Consider the following 24,837-nt stretch of genomic DNA (forward strand, 5'->3'; position numbering starts at 1 on the left):
TTGTGTCCTCAACTGAAAAATGGGAAATAGACTATCAGGTCCAGTAGAAGGAATAGTTCGCATGCAATTTAAAATGTATATCATTTATTCATCCCATGTCGTTCCAAACGAGACTTGGTCCCTTATGTAGAGAATACACAAAAGAGGAAGATTATCTGCACAATGAATGTGTGTGGGAAGGGCGGCAAGCTCCAAATAGGACAAAGGCACAATGGAAGCACCATATCAATAGTCTAAACGATGTGTGGTCTATATTCCTCGAACTTAAAACCACTTAAGAAACCTTTGTTTGAGGAACGGACCGTAATTTAAGTGGTTATTAGCCGAACTGTTTTTGTTCGCGCGCGCTTTTTCAAACTTCGCGCGTAAAACGCGTTCTTCAAAGGCCATTGGTTCCCGGGTATCTCGTCCGATCAAATGTGCCATTCAAAAACAACCAAAAGCATGTTGGTTAATTTACATTCAAAAATGGACTTCATTTTTGACACCCGTGCATGCTAACCTATATAAAATACAATATATTCCATTTTATTCACAAATAACTATTCTTAATAAAGTTTATTACTTTTTCCATTTGGTTTTTGGTATGCTACATACATTATGTGACTGTTGTTATGTGATTTTTATGTGTACTTTGCTCTGTTTTACTTATACACTTAATTATCCTCTTTTAAGGTGATGATCGTTAAATATGCTTAACAAATTTCTGAGTGACTGGGTTATAAAATATTTATAGTGTTGTTTAAGGTAAGCATCACTATATTGCCTTTACAACACACACCCTAACCTTAATTATTATTAAACTCGAAATGTACTGTTCTAAGACAGTAGATGTACCAGTTTTGTCTGGTGGATTATAAAATAGGTTTAAAATGCCACAGATGTAGGGAGTAGAGCCAAAACTTTAAACCAAAATATGCCAGAGTTGAGTTTGGACTCTTTTGACTTGGGCCAAGTCAACCACCCTAGTAACTACCTAGCAACACACTATAAACTAGCATAGCATTGCCTTGGCAACCACCCACAAATCCCAAATTTTCAAAATGACAAAAACCGGGATGTTGTACAGTGTAAAAACAGACATGTTTCAGGGCGAATAACTTGAGACATCATTCCAGAGAGTTTAAGAAACATAATTATCTTTAGCAGAACAGTGAGACACAGTGAATGGCACTTTCATGGTCATCCGTCTTATTATTAGCTTTCACAAATGCACAATGTATGGCAACACAGTAAGACACCATCTTATTGTAAAAGCCATTTGTCTCGAGAGCTGTCGATTAGACCATAATAAAGAGTCTTTATTGCATCCCACATTGTTTAGCGTGTGAAACTTGGATAAACATGCGTGAAGACAGATAAAAGAGAGAACCTGAGCTCTGACTGTGGGACGTCAGGTGTGCTTTCTTCCATCCTGAATAAAGACTGAGGTTACATTAGAGTTCACCTGATTGTGTAAAAAAAAAAAAAAAAGCAAAGAAAACCACTGAAAGTAAAAGCTTTTTATGAAGGAAACAAAACAAAATCACAAACAAAAAGACAAGGCCAGCATTATTTTGATACGTTAATTTGCTGCATCCCATGGCCAAATAAAACACATTTACTTAAAGTGCACTTCATATTATACAGTTGTTTGATAAATAATTGAAAGTAAAGGACATCTTTCTGAAGTTTAACAGTCATCCGGTTTACTGTGGCTCATGATCAAGCACACATCGTTATGTTTAGTAGACATTTCACAGAATGTCAAGACCAGGGCAGAAGAGCCAAAAGTGACAATCTGAGAGAAACACAGATTGTGAAAAAGCCAAACCCATAACAAAACTCAAGAACAGAGGTGTTTAGGCTTTAGTATGCATGTACACAGAGATTAAGATACATACAATTATCCTCAAAAAATTAAAAATAAAACCCCATGGAACACAATGAAAATTGTTGAAGAATCTTCACACATCTTTGACTATTTTTATGGTACTTCTGTGGTGCTTTCCTGTCATTTTTGGAGCTTGATGACATGAACAAACATCCACTTTCATTGTATGAAAAAGACAAGCGTGAACATTCTTCAAAACATCTCCTTTTGTGTTCTCTGAAATATGGGTCTGGAATGATATGAGGGTGAATTAAGGATTTTCACCTCTGGGTAAACAAGTCCTTTAAACAGGACACATGCTCAAAACACAAACATAATTTAATAAAAAACTCTTGAATTTGAAGAATATTTATGAATAAAAAGAATACTATTTTGCCCATTTTAATGACTTCCTGGACACACACCAGTACAAATCCAACACACCTACAGTCATTGCACTAGTCACATTAGTTCACAGTATTTGTTGAAATTATAGACAAAATGACAGACCAGTATGAAATAGATAAATAACACTTTATATACAGCCAAAGACAGGGTCCTAACGGTTGGAGAAGACGCTTTGGTCATTCAACTTCCTTATCAATATTTATGTTTTTCAAGTTCAACTTGGAGAAGCAAACAAACAAACAAATGAAAACTGTTTTAAACCCATTTGAAAAAATGAGTCATCACTGCATTTCATTAGTCACATGGCATCATAAAAGTCTAGACTCATAATCCATCTTCTCTCTATACAGATCAATGTTGACATTATGTCTGCTGGATGTTTTGAGAAAAAAAATAAAAAGCTCAGGTAGTAAGGTGTCGAAATTTGCTAGAATACTTCCGCACCCAGATACCACCAACCAACCAGACCAAAGGAGGAAACCAGTCTGTCTGTCGTTCTCTCTGGCGAGGGTCAGATGCCAGTTTGAGGAAGAGCGGTTTGGTTGATCTCTGGAGTCTCGCTATAGATGCTGGACTTTCTCAAGCTCACTCCATCTTAGACATCTCATACTTTGTAGTCATGATCTCCTGTGCAAATATCATTAAGAGAATCATGTATGAAATGACTGATTGATTCATAACAGGTTAATATGTACATTTTACACAAATACATGGGTCATCATTGACAAATGAGATTGGCTGAGATGATAAAAAATAATTAAAACACATGTCAAGTTTATGGAAATGTAATAATTTTTGAAAATTATTTATTAGTATTTTCTCCCAAAAAATAAACTATTTAAAGCTGCACTACGTAAATCTTGCTCTCTAGCGACATCTGTGGTTGAATCTTAAAATCACAAGCAATTTCAGGAAAAACACTTTAAGGGAATTGTGTTTTGGCACAATGGTGGATGAATCTCATGATTTGAGCTTTGCCTGGGTGTGATAATGAATGCACATATTCAGAGTCATAATGCGCCATTTTTATGTTGATATAATGTTATATGATTAACCATTTAAAACTGAAATATTACTTGCTTTGATGATGATAAACAACACTCCTATTCACATATTTTAAATGAATGAATTTTACACTTATAGCACTTTTCTGTCACTAAACTCAAAGAGCTTTTACAAAGAGAACAGGCGATGCAATCACTACCCATATATTTAAATATAACTTTTCAAGTGTTTTCTACTGTACTATTAATGTTTGTATAGTACTACACTTTTCAACTTAAGAGGTGATACTAGTGATATGGCTGATATGAGTTCAATCATTATTTTTAAATTATATTGTACAGCCTCAGTTGATAATACAAGTGAACCGTAATACTACAATAGTATGCCTTTGCATTGCACACATTAACACCGTATACTAGGATTCAATAATGATGCAGATAAAATATACTTTATTAAACATGAAAATAATATTCTTAATTATGCAATATAACAGTTACAAGAACTACATTTCGAAGTCATAAATATTCGTAAACATGTCACAGTAACGTCCCCCTACAATGTAGATACATAGCGATAAAACACGAGTAATGTTTGATTCATACAAACAATACAAGCTTCAACACCCCTACCAGACAACATATCCCAGCATTAAAGCAGCTAAACAACTTTGTCAAACGGATAACAGATAAACATCCATCCAAATTGCTGTCCTGAACTGTAGAGTGACTGACTGAACAGTAGTTACTTTCTTATTTTTAAAGCAAGGATGTACGCCATAAGCCAGCAACTTTGCACCTAATCTGACCAGACTGCTCAAAATACAAATACCTTTTATAGACTTACCGTAGTGTTACCGTAAGGTAAGAACACTGTTGTTTATGTACTCAATCAATAATGGCAATTTGATCATTTTAAACCAAAACAAAATCTAACATATGCTTGCCATCAGAGGAAAAAAAAAACTGTATCTATATTATCATTATTTGTTTTGTCAAATGAATATGATTACATTTAAATCATGAATTTAAAGACGTTTTTAGGGTTACACCATTTAACCAGAACAAAATGTTATTATATTTTGACATGACAATATCTGATATTGTTTTTTAAAAAATTACCTTGATCAACAGAATGACTACCTGCATGCTGGTTAAACCACACTGACTTAAATGAGATATATATACACTATTAGTATTTTATTAAATAATAATTAGGGCTTTCGATTTAACATGTCAACACAGTGCAATTAATAAAAAAAAAAGAATGCATTAAAACAATTAAATCGCAATACCCCCGGACCGTAATAAGGAAGATTCCTGAGAAATGCAAGCTTGCAGTACCACCTGTTTACTCCAGAGGGCAGTAAGTTAAACTACAGCTGTGTGGCAACGAACAAAACAACCATCCAGCAGCAGAACAACACAAACATTGGTTACATTCTTGTGTTCAAAACACTTGGAGCGCAAATGCGAACCAAGAGATCTCAAGATGTGTTCTGAGTATTAAACTATATGTATCTTGAAACAGTGAACTAAACATTTTATGTTTATGATGCGACGCACCCGAGACGCAACACAAGCATGTCTGACTCAGGTGTACATTGACGGTCCTTAAACAAGCCCTCATAATAAATCTCGAACTGATTGACAAAATCACTTGTGTAATGGATTGCTGTGAACTGTGTGTCAGTGATTGACTTATGATCAATAATATGGTAGTAAACAATACATTGTATTCTAAAGCCGCTTTTTGTCTTATCAATGATGAACTCTTCTGCCACAAGAATGTAATGCATTTTAATTATCGGATTATTTGTTATATATATTAGTTTTAATATTTAAAGATAACTATGTATACTTATTTCATCATTATATATTGAATTATTGTTATATGAGCATATTTCTCAGCAAATATTTGTATATGCAATTAATTAATCGGGAGTCGGGACACCATGTAATTAATTCGATTAAAATGTTTTATCGATTGACAGTCCTAATAATAATAATAATAATATTAAAAAGGTTTTAAAGTACTTATGCCAACATTTCTTTTTTAAGAATTTCAGCCTTTAATGAGATTTTTTAATCACGTATACACAGTTACACCAATTAGGCATTTTTTAGTTAAGAAAAAAATAAATATTAAAATGACTTTGATTTGTTTTTGCATGTTTGATTTGTAAAATATTATATAAAATAATAAAAACAATAGATCCTATAGAAAAAAGAAAGTGTCACAGTGGGTAGTTGAAGCAAGAGTTTATATCACAATATTCTACATTTTAGTCTAACACAAATACCATTGTTTTTGTCAACTATATGTTATCACAATATATCTCAATGCATTATCTGGTAAATCCAGTTGTAATTTAGAAATTAATTAGTTTGACAGAAACAAAGCAAGTGCTAGTAGTAAAGCCTAATAGAGACAGCAACAAAGTCTCTTAGCGGAGGCCCAATTATTCCACATAACAGAGGATGCATGGAGAAGCAATACTCAAACATTTTACCCTTTGACAGATTTCTTCCCGGTCGTATCTTTAAAAAAACATGCATATGAAATTGTCAGACTTCTGTTAAAGTTGACATACTGCTATCTCACATCTCCATTATTTTGTCCTTGCAGGGAATACAGCAGGGATAAACAGAAAGACTATGGACAAGTATCTGAATAGCTTACATATGATCTTACATACCTCGTCAGAGTCGAGAAGAACAGGAAGCGCTCTAAAAGAGATAGACACATTTGCATTGAGAGAAACTACTTTGTACAGAAATTGAAGTGTTTTGCAGCATTTGCAGAGCAGTGAATAACTAAACTCTGTCAGTATGTTTGTGAGTGTTACTGTCAAATATAAAGAGACCTACACATCAGTGAGAGAGGTAGGAATATTCTCTTCCACCCACTTCAAGTCTTCATCCTGAAAATGATGTGAGACATGGTTTGCTTGAAATTTTAGCAAAATAATAGAATATATTTTATATAGTTATAACGGACAGTTCTTTGACATGTTCACACTGACCGGAATAGCTGCTGCAGGTTTCATTGTGCCGTTGGTTTCTGTCTTGGCTGCTCTCAATTTGATCCCATCAGCTAATAATAAAAGAATGAGTATAAATGAAGTGCGCACACACACACACACACACACACACACACTAGCACTGGCTCACTGTGAGAATCCTCAGATATGTAGACAGAAAAAATGTGACTGACCTATATTTGCAGACACCAGGAACTCTTCGATCTCCTCATCATCGGAGTCATCAATCAAAGGTGTGAACGCATACCTACACACAAGACACATTGAACTATATGTCCCAACAGTTTGTACCGGTCCCAGGTGAGCGCATGGCGGCTCATAAAAAGAGTTCCAAATCAGTCACTTATGAGGTTCCTTTTCAGTTAGGATGCTACCTAAGAAGGTAGCTTCCTATGTAGACAGAATGCAATGAGGGTTTGATACGGAGCCGTTGTTTCTAAAAATGATTATCTTCACACTTGCCTTTGGTTGTTGACTGATGGCCTCCACAAAAACATGATAACCAGCAGAATGATGGAGAATAGGAACCTCCAGAACGCATCATCAACCCACAACTCCATCCAGTCCTGCTCACAAACACACGTCTCTTAATGACTTAATTGAACTCAGACTATGCTGACTCAGAGCAGACAACTGCAACCTGAGAATATTCAAATACTCACCGCCTGACAATCTGTTAACCGGAACTTCTTTGTCGTCCACACCATGAAAATGATTGAGGCTGAAACAAGCCACATATCAGTCATCTTTTTTATTCCGTTTACGAGTTAAGTTGTTGAGTCCCATTTTTGAAATGCGTGCCTCATACTCACCAAGAACAGCAAAGATGAGTGTGTTTGTGAAGTGTCTGTACAAAGACAACTTCACTGGGTTTCTTCTGAGTTTTAGAGTCTTAATGGTTTGTGCTAGACTGACAAATATTTGAGGTATAGTCAAGGAAATGAGCCACTGGCTTAGAGGACAATTATTTACATTGCGATTTCTACAAGGACATCAGATAACAGAAAATTATTTAGATTTGTTAATAATAGGGCTGTCAATCGATTACATTTTTTAATTGAATATATACACTGATCAGCCACAACATCAAACCACCTGCCAAATATCGCGTAGGTCCCCTCGTGCCGCCACAACAGTGCCACCCCACATGTCAGGATAGCATTCAGAGATTATATTCTGCTCACCACAATTGTACAGAGCGGTTATCTGAGTTACTGTAGACTTTGTCAGTTCAAACCAGTCTGGCCATTCTCTGTTGACCTCTCTCATCAACAAGATGTTTCCATCCACAGAACTGAAGCTCACTGGATGATTTTTGTTTTTGGCACCATCAGCAGTTACAGAAATACTCAAACCAGCCCATCTGGAAACAACAATCATGCCATGGTCCAAATCACTGGGATCACAATTTTTCCCCATTCTGATGGTTGATGTGACATTAACTGAAGCTCCTGACCCATATCTGCATGATTTTATACACTGCACTGCTGCCAAACGATTGGCTGATAATCGCATGGATGATTGTTGGTGCCAGACGGGCTGGTTTGAGTATTTCTGGGTTTTTCACAAAAAACAAAAACATCCAGTGAGGGGCAGTTCTGTAATACTTTGAAAGGCTGAGCGCTCGACCATGTGTGAGACAGAACAGCACGGAAAAACGAAGGATACCTGAGCCTCAAGTGTATTGCACTAAACACACGTTCCGCACTTGTTTTTCACACTTTCATTCCAAATTATTGTCTTTGATAGTCAAAAGCATTTTAAACATGTAGAACATGGACAATTGATACATTGATAGAATAAATAACCCAGAATATTCCTTATAAGATTACTGCACAGCAAAAAGGCCTAGATGTCATCAAATCTAAATGGCAAATTTAAAAAAAGTCTCTCCATAAACAAGGCAACATGCAGGAATTACATTACAAACACTGTAGCCCATTGGACAGGGTGTGCAGGGGCAAAAAACAGGACAAACACGCCTTCCTAAAAGGATATCCACCAACAGAGAGAGGAGTCTAGCAGAGCCAGGGGAATGTTGGCCAGCAGGGCCAGGTCAGAGTCTTTAGCCTGAGAGAGACACACAGAGACGGGGGGAACAATAGAGAAAGGGGAGGTTAGGGATGAAGGGAACAATGAAATTTAAGGAAAACTAGAAACTGGTAAACAAACCTATCACATTCAAATTAAAATAACCTTTCTTCCCCCTCCTGAAGTGTGGTACATATATATCATATTTATAATGTTACAATCAGTTGTTAGAAACCATGAACAGAAAGAAAAACTGCATTATAAAATGAAGTCTTTATAATCAAACAGGCTGTAAGATGGATCTAATGGAAGGATATGAACCAGATGGCAGAAGAATCAAACAAGGCTAGTATCACGTAAGTGATGAGGGCTGGTCCATTATCTCGACCCTTACAGACCAACATATACGAAACACACCATTATTTACAAGCGGTGAAACCACTGTCAATTTATCATAATGGTTGTAATGGAGAATATCAAATTTCTAAAACTGCTAGTTTACACAAAATTTAAATTTAATTGAAAATAATTTACATTATTTTTGTCTTCAGTGGAATGCAAAAGGAGATAACCAAAGTCCTTATGTGAACAACAACTTTTGGTAACACTTTTTAAATCAGGTATTACCATTATTTGCATTAATGCATTAGTTATAAGGAAGTAACAATTTTAAAGCATTCATCAATGAATATATTAAATAATTTATTATATACATCCATTATATTTATATAAATATATTATATTATATAGAGGATTAGCACCTCTAAATCTGAGGCCATGGTTCTCAGCAGGAAACCGATGGAGTGCGTACTCCAGGTAGGGACAGTGGTATTGCCCCAAGTGAAGGAGTTCAAGTACCTCGGGGTCACGAGTGAGGGGACAATGGAGCGGGCGGCTGGCCGGAGAAACGGGGCAGCGGGGGTGGCATTGCACTCGCTCTATTGCACCGTTGCCACGAAAAGAGAGCTGAGCCGGAAAGCAAAACTCTCGATCTACCGGTCAATTTTCGTTCCTAACCTCACCTATGGCCATGAAGGTTGGATCATGACCGAATGAACTAGGTCGCGAGTACAAGCGGCCAAAATGGGCTTCCTCAGAAGGGTGGCGGGCTTCTCCCTTAGAGATATGGTGGAGCTCAGAGTAGATCCGCTGCTCATTTTCATCAAAAGGAGTCAGTTGAGGTGGTTTGGGCATCTGGTAAGGATGCCCCCTGGCCGCCTCCCAAGGGAGGTGTTTCAGGCACGTCCACCTGGGAGGAGGCCTCGGGGAAGACCCAGGACTAGGTGGAGAGATTACATCTCCACACTGGCCTGGGAACGCCTTCAAAAGTTCTGAAGAATTATGAAGAATTTCTATTTTGAGGTCAACTATTCTGATGTCTCAATACAGACAGTCCCACAGATCTAGAGTTCCCAAACTCAAATTATACCAATGCATATTTAAGTGAAAACAGAAATAAAATTTTAAAAAAATTCCAGTAATAACAACATTAAGGTTTACAGTGCATCTTTACCCCAGTGATCCTCAGAACTCCCTCGATGGCGGCAAATATGAAGTAAAGCACCCCTAGCCCCACCACACTGTGCATGACTGTACCTAGACGTGGCCTAAGTGGACATAAAAAACAACATCACCCTTTGCTTGTATCAATAAAGAGACAATCTGCCAATCAATGCTTTTTACTCACTTAACAATTCCATAGCCCAGACTGACGATGATGACAAGCAGACGGGCAAGAGTTCTCTTCAGAGCTGAGATGAGCTCGGCAAAGATCAGCAGACCCTGAGCTGGAGAGATAACAAAGGTTACTAAACATACCAATAGATCTATTTAGAGTTTTTAATGCAGTTTTCAATGCAATGGACAGCAGCAGTTACACAGTTGGGAAGAGTGCATATTTTGACTTACAAGCTGAGCCCAATGTGTTCGTGTTCTGATATTCAGCACAGAAGAAGGCTTTCTCTATCATGCCCAGAAAGATCACGCCTGCAATCCAGAACTGGATCCTCAGCAGGTCTTTCCAGTAACAGGAGGACCAGACAAACCAGAGGAGAGCATACAGGATGTAAACCACACACATCACCATGTAGAACTGAAGAGGAGACAGAAACATATTCAAACACTGTGCATATATACATCCCATCTGATGATAACAGAAATAGAAGAGTAAGAGAACAGAAGAGTAAACTAGATTTTTACACGATGTGAAGAAATGGTGAGTGACGCAAAACTTGCTGTCATCACGCTAGGGTGCTTGCCAGGGCATTGATATGCGTTGCGCAATTGCTAGGGTGTACAGAGGGGTTGCTAGGAGATTTCTAGGGTGTTCTGGGCAGTTGCTATGGCATTGCCAGGCGGTTGCTATGTTGTTGCTTACTGGTCCGAGTTGAGTTTGTTTTAAAAGCCCTGACCCTTAATAAGAGCAATAGTAACAGTGATTCTTGACTAAGCACCAGTGGACAACTGACATATCGCCAAGGTTGATAGATCAGGCATTATATCGAATTTTTAAATGATCTGCATCAGCCGATACATTTTCACATTTGTCCAGTTTCTAAAAGCTGCGAGGGCTCAGAGAATCGCCTGCTTGCATGTGTAGGAGCCGTCTGAGACATGTAAACGACCAATCTCAATTTGTCCTGCGTATCAAAGCCGCGACAGATGCGCAGGAGCTCAAGACGATTAAAGTGCTCTAAAATGGGAAGACTAAACAGAAACCACAAAAAACTGCAATATACCAGTTTTGTGTGAAATTTGGAGGAAATATAGAACTAAATAAAAGGGAATTCTTTTTAAAAAATATAAATATATATTTTATGTATATGTTTTTTACTATATATAATTGTGTGATGTATTGGCCACACTTCTCTCTGGATATCGGATATCGCCCATATTTTTTGCATTGAGTAAAAATGGTTTACTAGTTAAACTTTAAATATAATAGTTGCAGTAGTCAACAGATAATGTTGTATATCAGATAAACATCTTAAGCAAATAAAGCAAAGCTGACAAGGAACTGAACACTAACGATCATAAGAGGCCATTCTGTAATGGAGAGATAGCCGTGGGTCCCCTTCATCACCACACTGACTGAAATACACAATTGAGATAAGAAACAATCAGATAACGTTGGTATAGAGGACACAACAGCACAGAAACACTGTTTGTTTTTCTTTACAGCTTAACATTACATGTTCACACACATGTGATAAGAGCAAATAAATAATGAGGCCTACAGGTTAAATTCCAGTTGACATCTTGTTTGCTTGGTTGAATCAACACCACAAGCAGGTACGGCCCATCTCTCCAGGTTGTAGCAATCACATGATCCTTCCCAAAAGAAAGAAATAATGGTCATTACAAAACCTAAATGTCATTTTTCTAAATGATCAGTAGTAAATATAGGGTGCTTCATAAATGATATCCTGTGATATTTTATATTCCAGGGTTTCTGCATGTTTCATGGATCTGAATTTAAGACTTTAAGACCAACTAAAGAAAATTTAAGGAATCAAATGTGCATTTTGTTTTTATTTAGTACTGCCCCGAAGAAGCTCTTTGACAACACATCCTCGCATATATTCCACACGACAAAATAGTAACTGAATGATGCTGTTTTGAGGTTTACATTCCTTTGGTTTCTAATATGGTGTGTTGCTTTCTCAATGATCAATGACTGTTTGTGTAATAATGGAGTGGTGGTGATGTAGTGGACTAAAGCACATAACTGGTAATCTGATAATCAGAAAGATGCTGGTTCGATCCCCACAGCCACCACCATTGTGTGCTTGAGCAAGGCACTTAACTCCAGGTTGCTCCGGGGGGATTGTCCCTGTAATAAGTGCACTGTAAGTCGCTTTGGATAAAAGCGTCTGCTAAATGCATAAATGTAAAAATGTAAAATGTAATTGTTCACGAATCCCTGCTTTGTCCTGAGCAGTGAAGATGTCCAATGTTCTTAAAAAAATAAAACCCAACTGTAGTAAAATTATTTGGTTTCTCATCATCTCTGGCACATTTGAGTTCTTCCCAACAGTTGCTATATATGAGGTCCAGATTTTGATAATTGAGGGACTAATACACAACTATTACAACAGGTGCAAACAATTATTAATGCTCAAGAAGGCAACATAAGAAGAACCAAGGGTGCAAACTTTTGAACAGTGTGATTTGTGTAAATAAGAGTAAATGTTATGTGTTGCAGCTTTTGAAGGGCAGTACTACATAAAAAATATAATCTCTTATAGGCTATTGCATACATTCTGAAAGGGGTGTGGAAACTTATGAATACAAAGGGGTTATGCAAACTTCTGCACTTAACTGTATAGGCTAAATAGTTTGTGAAAATGTATATTTTCTTTTAGATTGAGTTTTTTCACGATTTAATCTCATTTTTGCTTTTTTTAAATGTACAAAATTCCATGTAGGCGATCCTATCCATATGTCATATTGGATGTGTAATTATGAAATGACTTCACAAAAATTCACAACATTGTAACCAAAAATTCAAAATACAACCCCACATCTGAATATATACAGTTAGTGCTTGTACTATGTAAAAAGTGCAGTGTAGCTCTCTAAATGTGACATTGTCTGATTTACCTCCGTGCTCGTGTGGAAAAGAACATTACAGAAAAATACTCGCTTACATATTCACGTGCTGCACAAAGAAATAGATCAGCTTCTTTCAGCTCGTTGTTGAAAACACATTTGTTATTGGTGCATTTCTACTTGTGCTGAATGACAGGATGACAAAGAGTGCACACCAAGTGTATGACATCATTGCCATGGTACATTTCAGCAGATTTGCAGAAAGACTAGAATGAAAGTATCGTCAAATCAACGTGCAACGCTTCAAAATTGCTTCTCTTCTCCGCAAACGTTAGCAAAGATAATAGCGAGAAGGAAACTGAGTACAACAAATGTAAGTAGAAAAAAATCAGTGAGCCTACCAGCTGAAACAAGGACATAATTACAATGTTTAGAGAATTGTCGGGACACCAGGACACACCTCTTCAAATAGGGACATCTGGTCACCCTACTTAAAACGCAATCCCTCATAACATTTAATGCCATGGCCTTATGAATTAAAGACTTGTTGCTCCGATGTAAGACCTTTTTAAGGCTTTATTTTGCAAAAGGGCGAATTAAGACTTTCAAAGTCCTTTTTAAGACCCGTGGAAACCCTGTATTCTTACCTTTGCTCTAGATGTGCCAGTGTCAGCAAGAGGGGAACTTGTGGAACTCTCAGCCTTATATTAAAAACAAACACAAGCTTTATCTAAAATGTCTGGAGTACAAAAAGGCTTTTAAAAAAGTTCTGCCGATCAATATTTCTACCTGAAACTCGCCTTCAACCGCAGTTCCTTTCACAGGTTTTGGCTCTGCTTTTGATTTCTGCAGATAAACATGTATTATTTTGTGAAAAGTACAGTCCATAATAACATTTCAAGGAATGTTCCAGGTTCATTACAAGCTCAATCAAAAGCATGTGTGGCATAATGTTGGTTGTTTTTTTAAAAAAGAAGCAAAAATCACTTTTACAATGAGACACTAACAATGGAAGTGAATGGGGCTAGTGAATAAACATTAAAATACACAGCGTTTTAACAGTATAGCCACAAGATGTCAACAATATACGTTAACATGATTTTGGTGTGATGAAAATGCTCAGTAACCTTATCTGTGTAAAGCTACAGTATATCCAATACTAGGATTAAAAGGTTGCAGTGTCATGAAAACAAAGTTGTAATATTGGATTTAACTATGCCTTGCCACATAGACTTCCCTTCAAAGATTATTACAAGTGATTTCTGTTCAATACTGAGGGACGAGTCAACATTTATCATTTGCTGAGGTAATCAAAAGTATGATATTCTATTCACTGCCTTATTAGACACTAACTTTTGAAGTGACATTTTTGATAGACAAATATGGCAACATCAATAAGCTGCTACATTATTAACTGAAATCAAATGTTGTGAACGTACATTGAGCATGGGGAAGAAGTGCATGTCGCTTTGACAAAGTAATCCGCTGTATTTGTGTTGAATATACTCTCCCGGTCCAAGAGGGTTCGGGTCTAGACTCACACCTCGACTCAGTGGTGTCTTGTCATATAGTTCCTGTTTGAGTAAACAAACAGACAAATGATAAACAAACAATATCACAAACATCTGCTTTATACAGTTAAGAAGCAGACAAGGGAGACTCACCTCAATATTGTTGTATTCATTGTGGCATAGGTAATACTTCAAAAACCACTGAATTGTGAACGTCACTTCCTCTGGACAACCAAAGGATGTCACTACAAGGAGATACGACACAAATAGGCCAGTCAGTATCAACAGAAATGTTTATTAGGCTTCATCTCTAGTCTATGTAGAAATAATCATACTTGATACCTTTCACTTGAATATCAGTGTCCTTGTACATGGATTTTCTTAATAATAAAGGTCTTGATGTCTGGAGAAGAGAAAACACAATTTAACTTTATTTTATTTGCACAGCACTTTTCAGTACAAATCACTCCAAAGCAACATAACAAAGACCCAAATCGTGCCTTAAAGGAATAGTTCACCCAAAACAACATGGGGATGAAAGTAAATGACAGCATTTTCATTTTGGGGTGAACTATCCCTTAATAACACATGCACTGAAACACTATACCATGATGCAAACAGAAGGCACTTCATGTTAAAATCTTTCCTTCATGGAAGTGCTCACTAGTAAACTAAACGGTTGCAATATGGCATTGTCTTACAGTGCCAGCCACTGGAAACCTCAGTGGAAATATTAGACCAGCTATAAATATTTGAGAAGACCTCATATTCTTACACCGATCAAATGGACAATCATAGGTGTTGACAAGATCACAAGCACATTGATTGGTCAGAAATACTGTACATAATGGATTATGGTAAACCGTTAAACTCCGCCAAAAATTAAAAAATAATAATAATAATATATATATATATATATATATATATATATATATATATATATATATATATATATATATTACTCACTACAGTCTTGAACAACACAAAATAGGTATCATTTGAAACATCATGAAGCTTAGAAGCTGTACTTTTCAATGCATGTAGGCATTATGACCAAAACTAGACAAGTGGTTTAAAATGTGCTGACAACTCAGAAATGATCCATTATGATAGTTTATTAAAAATTTGCAAAGCACATATTATTGTAATCAGTAAAAACACTAAACTCATCAATCAGCCATTTGTCATATGTCATTGGAAAGCTCTCAAAGAGTATAACACAACCAGCCTACAAAAAATAAACAAAACATAAATGATCACATAGCATTACTTAGGCGAGTATCCTAATTAACGAGCCCAGAGGTGGAAGTCATCCAAATATGGGCAGAAATGATCGTTCACTGTAATTATATATGGCCACCAGGAGATGGCGCCAAGTATATGACACAGATTTAATGATGACTCAAATGACACAGAATGGAATTTAATGAAATCTCTTTACTCATGCCTGCATGTTCTGGAGAAAGAGCAAACCTTTAATCATTGTGTTTGCATGTGTACTTATGTACAATTATTGTTTTATTTGTTTGAAAAGGCTTTTGGACACAAGGATAAATTATATTTGTAATGCTATCATTTTGTATTGCTTTGTCAGATCAAAACCAAATTCATACACAAGTACATTTGACATAATTGGAGACAGAGCTACCTTATTTACACCCTGAGATATATCATGTCAAATCAGAAAAAAGTACATTTTTGGCTCAAGTTTTTTGATTTTTTTTCTTCAATTCTGAAACTCTCAGCCTAAAACTGCTGAAAAATGATCAGAATCTATATAATTGAAAAGTTAAAAAAGTAAATATTGTTTTGATCTCTGTATTTTGAAGAGCTGCAGCATTGAACTAACAGGCTAGTGTGAGTCCCCATAGAGAGGAACATAGTTTAACAGTTTAAGGGTATAGGTATTAGGGGAGGTCATGTATCAAATACATGACTTCGACAATCGTCTCATAGCGTGATATTAATGTACCACTGGTTTTTAAATGTTGTCTTAATAACAGCAGAGTACAAAATCGCATTAGTCCTATCGCAAACCCATATGTGCTCATTTGTGATGCTAGCTGTTAGCATTTAGCCTCATCCCTCAGTCTCGTGTATTTATAATGAAAACCATCATCCACACTTACATTAAGCACTGTAATACTCCAAAGGCCCGTCTCTGGCGCGGCGTTAACACCGTCTAATGAGGAACTGATGAAGATAAATAGTATTAAACAGAGCAAACATCTGCAGTTATGAGTCCACCGGCGGCTACTAGCGGCCATGTTTACTGTTCAGTGACGCGTGCGCGAGCACACTCACCTGTGCGCGTGACACGACGCGTCACACTTGACTAAATTGTGGAAAAGCCGCTAAATTTGTCTCCTAATATAATCAATTTTCCCCATCTTATCATGTTTTATCATATATTTTTGTTATATTATATATGTCATTGTTTTTATCTTCTGTACAAAGATTATGTAATTTTGTTCAAAATTGTTTCTTTAACTGAAACTTTGTGGTCATTGTCATATTTTCTATTGTTAAAACATTTTAAACTTTAATTAAAAAAAAACATAAATCATTCCAAGTATAACACTATCTGTTCATTTTATTTTTAAAATCTTATTTTTATGCATTACAAATGATATTCATGATATTTATTTTAATTTTTTTTACATTTTCCTGTATTTATTTAATGCAATTGACATTGTCATAACATATATATGTTTTTACATAAATGGATCTTAACAATAAATATATATATATATATTATTTAAATCTATGGTTTTATGAATCTTATTTGGTAATTTAATAAACATATTTTTAATTTACCCTTCTGTGAAAATGTATTAATTAATTTGTTCTTATCCATCTTTCAATTGCAAATTCATTAATCACATCATCACATCAGATACTACAGAGAAATATTGTCTATTCTGTTTTGCTTCTATTGATACAGACAAATAAATAAAAGACAGATGCATTCAAAAAATTATTTAAAGTTTTACACTTTTTAATTTCATAGCAACTAAATTAAGTAATCTTTAACAAACTACAATGGAAAAAAAGTTTTTTTTTAAACACAATTCAGTTTGATTGAATTATGTTATGCAACCAAAATGCATAAATCAAAAAATAGGCTAAATTATTTTTTTGAGTGTGTGTGTGTGTGTGTGTGTGCGCAGTTTGTGTCTTTTGTACTTTTTGTTTTATTTGAAGACAATTGTATGTTAATAAGCGCTTATGTCTTCCTGATTTAAACTTACACTGTGTGTGTGCGTGTGTGTGTATATATATATATTTGTGCAATACATTTAGCATATTTAACTTATACATTTTTCTACAAAGTATAGGCCTACTTACTGAAATGAATGTCCAGATGCTATTATCTCCCTGATCCCATGTAAATAAGATTGGGAAGAAGGTTAAGAAAATGTATTATAATGTTAGTTTCTATATTACAAACAAATCTTTCATGCACAATGAAAAACAAAACAAAATATAAACCCTATAAATGTGTCACAAGGTAAACTTAACCTTGGTTTGTCCCTGTACTGACAAGGTCCTCTTGCCTTTAAGTCATGGGTAGTAAATACAGTGTCAGATGTTGTCACCACATGTATGAACAGAGCTGTGGGGAACTTCAACTGGATTTATTTTCAAATTCTGTAATTAATTACACACTTTTATAACAATCACAAATAAACAGAGATACTGTACGTGTACCTCAATCAGACGTACAGATTTTGAGTTACCTTGTGTCAGTTTATTTTTCTAAGTTAAAATGTAAATATATATACACACACACATACACACACAAAATGCACTTCTAATATACAAATTTGATTCTATGTACACATTTGTTTTTTCTAAATCAAAGATCACGAAAAGCTTATAATCATAATAAAGCTTAATTTTACAACATTTTGAAGACAATTACATTCTACTGTGTTACAAAATGGGAACAGTCTCTTATTCATCTTGGAAAACTGTAATATCACATTTTTGGGGGTCCTGTGCATTAACATACATTAAGGCATCAAGACAAAAGTGAATTCAATCACAGCTATAGAAACTGCTGTACATTTTGTATGACGTTAAACATGTCCTGAATACAAATCTGATCAGACCGTTCACACACTGTGAAACACATTGACAATTATATGATTTCAAATCCAACATGATGTCAAACAGGTTTGTAAAATTTCAATTTCATACATTTTATGCCGTTCAGTCAACAAACGACTAAGTTATGTAATTCTTTCGCTGACCCAAATCTGATGTGGAATCCAAGTCCAATTTCATGAGTTTGTTTGCTGTTAAAGGGACAGTTCACCCAAAAATGAATATTCTCTCATTACCGACTCACCCTCTTGCAGTCCCAGATGTGTATGACTTTCGTTCTTTCTGCTGAACACAAACAAAGGTTTTAAGAAGAATATTTAAGCTCTGAAGGTCCAAACAATGCAAGTGAATGGTGACCAGTACTTTGAAGCTCCAAAAGCACATAAATGTAGCATAAAAGTAATCCACACATCTCCAGTGGTTAAATCCATGTCTTCAGAAGAGATAGGATAGGTGTGGGTGAGCTCAAACAGTTCAATGTTTAAATCCGTCTTTCACCAAAAACAAGAAGAAGAAAATTAAACTAGAGATTGATCATAAAAAACGATTTAAATATTGATCTGTTTCTCACCCACACCTATCATATCAATTCTGAAGACACGGATTACATCTACATTTATGCATTTGGCAGACGCTTTTATCCAAAGCGACTTACAGTGTCCTTATTACAGGGACAATCCCCCCGGAGCAACCTGGAGTTAAGTGTCTTACTCAAGGGCCCAACAGTGGCATTTTGGTGGTGCTGGGGCTTGAACCCCCGACCTTCTGGTCAGTAAACCTGAGCCTCAGCCACTGAGCCACCACTGCCCCCATCAGGATTAAAAAAAAACTGGAGTCATATGGATCACTTTTATGCTGCCTTTATGTGCTTTTTAGAGCTTAAAAGTTCCAGTCACCATTCACTTGCTTTGTATAGTCCTACAGAGCTGAGATATTCTCTTGTGTGCAATTTTTTTCACTGTTATAATTTTGATCTAAATTAGATTTGGATCGAAAATGTAACAGCAAAAAAACAAATGCTGTTAAAATTGTTGTTAAGGGTACAGACTACAAACAACCAAATTTATGTTATTTTATGTGTCCCAGCTGAATAAGCAGAGTATACTATAAGTAAGCCATTTGTTGGTTGACTTCCCTGAAAAGTGTAAACACTGACGCTATAAAATCATATCAAAACATGGTTCCTGTTAACTAGTTTGAGCATCTGGGCCAGCCCAACATAGTGTGAGTTTGTTGTGGACTACCTGTTTGTCCGACCAATAAAAGACAGGAAGAATGTTTGGGAAACCTGTTTGAAAGTCATTATATTAGCCGTTCCATTTAGTGACACTGTGGGCACCTAAATGACACTTTAAACTCGGGAGCCAATTTTCGGATCATTCTTCCCATCTTTCGCCTCTTCTTTAGAGCAAACATGTTGTGTCGCTAGATATTTGCTGTGTCCCTGAACCTTCCCCGACTATTTCCACACTGTCCCGCACCAGGAGTTCGTGATCCAACAGTGGCGTATCGACAGCACTGCTCGCCCCCGTCCACGCATGTTCAACAGAGGAAACGACAACAACGTAACGATCATCTTCCTCAGCATCCGTGCTCTTGTGGACGTCTGCCGTCACGACGGATGTGTCTGCATTTTGACGGCTACAGGAGGGAGATGAGGTAAGGATGGGTTCCTCCTCCGGGGTGTCAGTTATTAATTCTTCCTCAGTGAAGCTGGTGTTGATGTAGATGATGTCTCTCCTGTTGCACACCTCGGGAAGCTTCCCCGCTAGAGTTTCTAGCCTCTCTAGCACCTGTGTGAAATCGGGTCTGTCCACCGTGTCAGTGCTCCAGCAACTGAACATGATGTCGTACCTGGACAACGGGAGCATGTTACATGTTGTCAGTGTTGGGGCACTACGCTACTAACTTAACATTTTTCAGTAGCCTGACAGTAGTTCAGGTATATGCTCAGTAGTGTTGTTTTTCCAGTAATGAGCTACATTTTCCAACGAGTTGTGCTGCAGCGTCACCGCAATGAAGACAACTGCTACTGAACTGGTTAAAATAAAAGATTCACGTAACCTAGCATTGGGAACTCCAACTCATTTTAGTGAGTCGGTTCGTTTGGACAGTTCAAGTAAATGAACTAGTTCACAAAAATGATTCACTAAATCACTTGAGCCCCTATGCAGCCTTAAAAGGTCTTTGCCTTATTTTTTTGAAGATAAATATTTAGTTCATTGCTGCCATTTTATGACTATATTTCGAGTCCGTAAAATAGGGGATTTTCTAGTTTTATTCGTTTATATTTAGTATAAATTTATGTTCAATTTTATGTTGTCATCCTAATTGTTTAATGTCACCCTTCTTCTTGAAATAGCTTCAATGTAATAAAGCTTCTTTTTTTAAGAGTAGTTTGAGTGTAGTTTAACTACTTATAGTTATGAGTAGTTACTTGTATTCTAGTAAAAATATCTAAATGTTCTTAAAACAAGATACATTTATTGATGAGCAAATTGCGTAAGATATTAAGACTTGTTTTCAGAGGAAAAGGCATCTTTTTTGGTCCATTTTTAACTAGTTTTACATACAAACCTCAATATAATTTAGATAAAAACAAGTAAAATAAACCTGCCAATTACTTAATGCACAGGTAATAATATATACGTTATACATATGCAAAATAAATAAATGAATAATTGAAAACAGCATGCAGATTTTCAGTGAATAACAACCTAAATGTATGCATGCATCTCATACAAAGCTATCCAATGGCTTCAGAAGACTTGAAATGTAGCACACAAGTCATATGGACTACTTTAATGATACTTTTATGTTGCCTTTTTGAGATTTTGAGCATTTGAGAGCCCCTGGTCACTGTCTTTTGGTGTTTAATTGAAGAAATGAAGTGATATTAGTTTGGAACAACAAGACGGTGAGCAAATGATGACAACATTTTAAATTTGATGAGCTATTTCTTTTTGTTTCCAAGCCAAAAATGACTTCAAACAGGATGTTTGTTTACTTTTAGGCTAATTTAACTTACGACCATGATCTAATTAAGATAGGATAACTATTGCATTTTAGAAGCAAACACAAACTCACAGTTCATCGAGACAGTCGTTTGGTTGTTTCAGTCGGTTGCCTTCAAGGAGATAATCATAAATTTCGTGGTTTTGTACGCCAGGGTACGGGGTCATGCCTCGGGTGGCTATTTCCCACATCGTCACTCCAAAGGCCCACTAAAAGACATTAAAAGATATCAAACATCAATAACTGTCATAAAACCCGCAAAAACAAACCACTAAAATTCCTGACTGGTTTTGAGGCTGATAATTGAGAAGTTTGTGTCACATGCGCAAGCATTTCCAGTTAAGATCAAAAGTATCTAGAATAAAGGAACTACAGAATAAGTCAAAACAACAGAATAAGTCTCACGGGTTTTAATATAACAGAACTAAGAGGGCTGGAATGACAGCAAGTTCTTACCACATCACTTTTGACAGTGAAGACTCTGTCGGCGAGGCTTTCCACAGCGATCCACTTGACGGGCATCTTTGCGATTCTGCCCTGTCTATAATAATCGCCGCTGTAGATCTTCTTAGACAGGCCAAAGTCAGCAACACACACGCTCATGTCATCACGCAACCTGGATGGAAAAAAATGTAAATCTGTCTAATATAGAAGACAAACACTGAGATTTTAAAAAGTTTAAACCAGTCTTTAAATAGTCACAATAACATCTCCTCAAATGAACGCTACGAAGACATTAGAAGAGTGTTTCTTCTAATTCGGGCAATTTTATGTCCTAGAAGTAGATTTTTACTTTTTTCTTTTTGTGTTATGAAGATGACATTAATCCTTTAATGCATACCTTGGGTCTTTAGTGACCCGGGACCTAATTCCACCACGTGTACCTCATCCAATTTTTAAGTTTTCTCTTTAATATTCCTAAACCTTTCTCTTCTGAATTGCATAACAAAACAAAAAAGTGTATAAGGTCATTAAAGACCAAAGATATGTAATAGTGTAATTTTTTGGGGGGTCTGGGTAGCTCAAAGAGTAAAGATGCTGACTACCACCCCTGGAGTCATGAGTTTGAATCCAGGGTGTGCTGAGTGACTCCAGCCAGGCCTCCTAAGCAACCAAATTGGCCCTGTTGTTAGGAAGGGTAGACTCACATGGGGTAACCTCCTCGTGGTGGTGATTAGTGGTTCTCGCTCTCAATGGGGCGTGTGGTGAGCTGTGTGTGGATCGCTGAGAGTAGCATGAGCCTCCACATGCTGTGAGTCTCCGTGGTGTCATGCACCGTGAGCCACGTGAGAAGAAGTGCAGATTGAGGTAACTGAGACTTGTCCTCCGCCACCCGGATTGAGGCGAGTCACTACGCCACCACAAGGACGTAGGGCGCATTGGGAATTCCAAATTGGGGAGAAAATAAAAATGGTGTCCTTTTTTATTGCACTTACATAAAACGTATTTTTATGATTATGTCATATCTATATTTTTACTTTGGATATTTGTTTATTACAAGACAAACGAGTACTCCATTCATACAAATTACTACAATATCACATTGATTTTCTATGTGACAGTGGTGCATTATCAGTATTCAATATGTGTGTACACACAATATACATGGTATTTCTTACTCAAGTTGGCACTGATACTGTACGTCACAAATTGAATAGATTTACATTTAACATTGCTATTTGACGAAGCAACATGGAAGTAAACTATAGCAAGTTTAACACATGAACCATGTGATATGATTACTGTCATTTGGTTGTACTACTGAAATTATGCAACAGTGCCTGTGAAAATGCATGTGTAGCTTGTGTGTAGAATAAGTGTTTACAGCCAGTTGCATCTCCTGAAATTTCAGTGTGGAAGTAATGAATCCTGTTCTATATTTGTATCGGCCATTCAATTTTGGCCGTGGAAGCTTGGCTGTGGGATGTTGTACGCACTTCAATTCCACTTAGATGTTGTTTTACACGTGCTTCTTTTATTAAATCTAGCGAAAACTTATGAAAGATATCTTGATGTAAATAAAGGTAACATTAATTCTAAAAGAAATTCACTTTAAAGAAAGGTTTCCCAAGCAAAATAAAGTTATACGAAGTGGTCAAAAATCGTATTTGCTCCACCTCAATCTTCCGACATTTTGCCATCCACCCCAAGAATCACCTCCTATGACATGGTTCATGAGTGTGTGTTTGTCTTTTGTTTAAGTTAATCATTAAAATATTATTCATGTCGTCAAGCCAGTTCTCGCCTCCTCCTTTCCATTGAACTGCGTTACACTGGTGCCGAAATCCGGGAAGGAGGAGGGATATGCCGTAGAGTTCTCGCCACTACCGTCCACCCCAATGGAGCAACCGCGGCCATCTGCAGGGGGACAGAGGAGCCCGGCCGCCTGGAAGCGGAGGAATGGCCACCGACCGCGAGGGGAGAAGGGGCTCCTAACCGACCACCTGGAGCGGTCAGGGCCGCTGCCAGGGGCGGAGGAGTCCCCTACCGCCGCTGAAACGCGGCGGTGTCTGAGACCGCTGGCCGCAAGCGGGGAGGGGCTCGCTGTTGACCGCCTGGAGCGGGAGAACCGCTGCCAGGGGCGGGGGGAGACCCCTTCTGCTCCCCGAGAACACGGCGGGGCGTTCCGTCCACCAGGGGCTGGAGGACTTCCTCCGATCCGCCCAGAGAGGCGCGGCTGTCGTCTGTTAGAGGGTGGAGGAGTGGCTGAGAAACAAGCTACGGCGTATCGGAGAACTGGCGAGTAAGTGGTTTTTTTTTTCCATCTCTCTCTCACTACCGATCCGCTTTAGCCTTTTCCCTCTCGTTTAAATTTTACAGTGTTTTTTGGGGGTACTACACTGTTACAGGAAGTACCCCCTCCCCCCCATTTGTACAAATAATAACAAAACTAGTGTAAGTGTGAAAAATGTTTTAACGAGACTTTTCTTTCTAGAAGTCCACAGTGCTTAAAGTGCCTGAAGTTAAAGAGACACCCATAAATAAAACTAATGTCTGACTTGGTAGTTGAAAAGACCATCATAGGGACATGAATTTCCCAAAAAATGTAATTACATTTTGAAATACATACATGCAGTTGCGCGCTGCAAGGTCGCGATGTAGGAAGTTTCTATTGCTGAGATACTCCATCCCACAAGCGATGTCAATCATAAACTTCAACAGCACCTGTGTCGGGAGATACTGGAAATACAGCACAACATCCTCTCAGACACATGAGTACGTTACTGTTTGGTTCACGCATGGACGAGTAATTTGACAGACCACCACAACATTCTTAACTTTTCATCATTTAGTAATGTTACTGATTGGCATCT

General features: G+C 37.0%; 2 protein-coding genes across 2 annotated transcripts in view; both read right to left on the reverse strand.

The window, feature by feature from the left end:
• Nucleotides 1-1,175: 1,175 nt before the first annotated feature.
• LOC127660436 (transmembrane protein 87A-like) lies at nt 1,176-16,696 on the reverse strand. The gene is made up of 20 exons (XM_052150653.1): nt 16,528-16,696; nt 14,741-14,801; nt 14,552-14,643; nt 14,327-14,461; nt 13,677-13,733; nt 13,535-13,588; nt 11,573-11,666; nt 11,365-11,426; nt 10,245-10,428; nt 10,024-10,123; nt 9,850-9,943; nt 8,300-8,375; nt 7,118-7,222; nt 6,968-7,026; nt 6,768-6,871; nt 6,479-6,552; nt 6,288-6,358; nt 6,133-6,185; nt 5,961-5,991; nt 1,176-2,887 (listed from the first exon to the last, which is right to left on the reverse strand). The coding sequence occupies exons 1-20, from the start codon at nt 16,663-16,665 to the stop codon at nt 2,846-2,848; spliced, it is 1,686 nt and encodes a 561-aa protein (XP_052006613.1). The 5' UTR covers nt 16,666-16,696; the 3' UTR covers nt 1,176-2,845.
• Nucleotides 16,697-17,527: 831 nt separating this feature from the next.
• The window catches only part of LOC127661171 (tyrosine-protein kinase Mer-like), a 41,084-nt gene continuing 33,774 nt past the window's right edge, over nt 17,528-24,837 (reverse strand). Inside the window, exons 16-19 of the mRNA XM_052151774.1 lie at nt 24,594-24,703; nt 21,980-22,139; nt 21,596-21,732; nt 17,528-20,362 (exon numbers count right to left, since the gene is read on the reverse strand). Of these exons, the coding sequence (XP_052007734.1) occupies nt 19,912-20,362; nt 21,596-21,732; nt 21,980-22,139; nt 24,594-24,703 (858 nt within the window). The 3' untranslated portion in view covers nt 17,528-19,911. The remainder of the gene's footprint in view (nt 20,363-21,595; nt 21,733-21,979; nt 22,140-24,593; nt 24,704-24,837) is intronic.

This window comes from Xyrauchen texanus, chromosome 20 (genome assembly GCF_025860055.1).
Source record: "Xyrauchen texanus isolate HMW12.3.18 chromosome 20, RBS_HiC_50CHRs, whole genome shotgun sequence".
Taxonomy (NCBI): Eukaryota; Metazoa; Chordata; class Actinopteri; order Cypriniformes; family Catostomidae; genus Xyrauchen; species Xyrauchen texanus.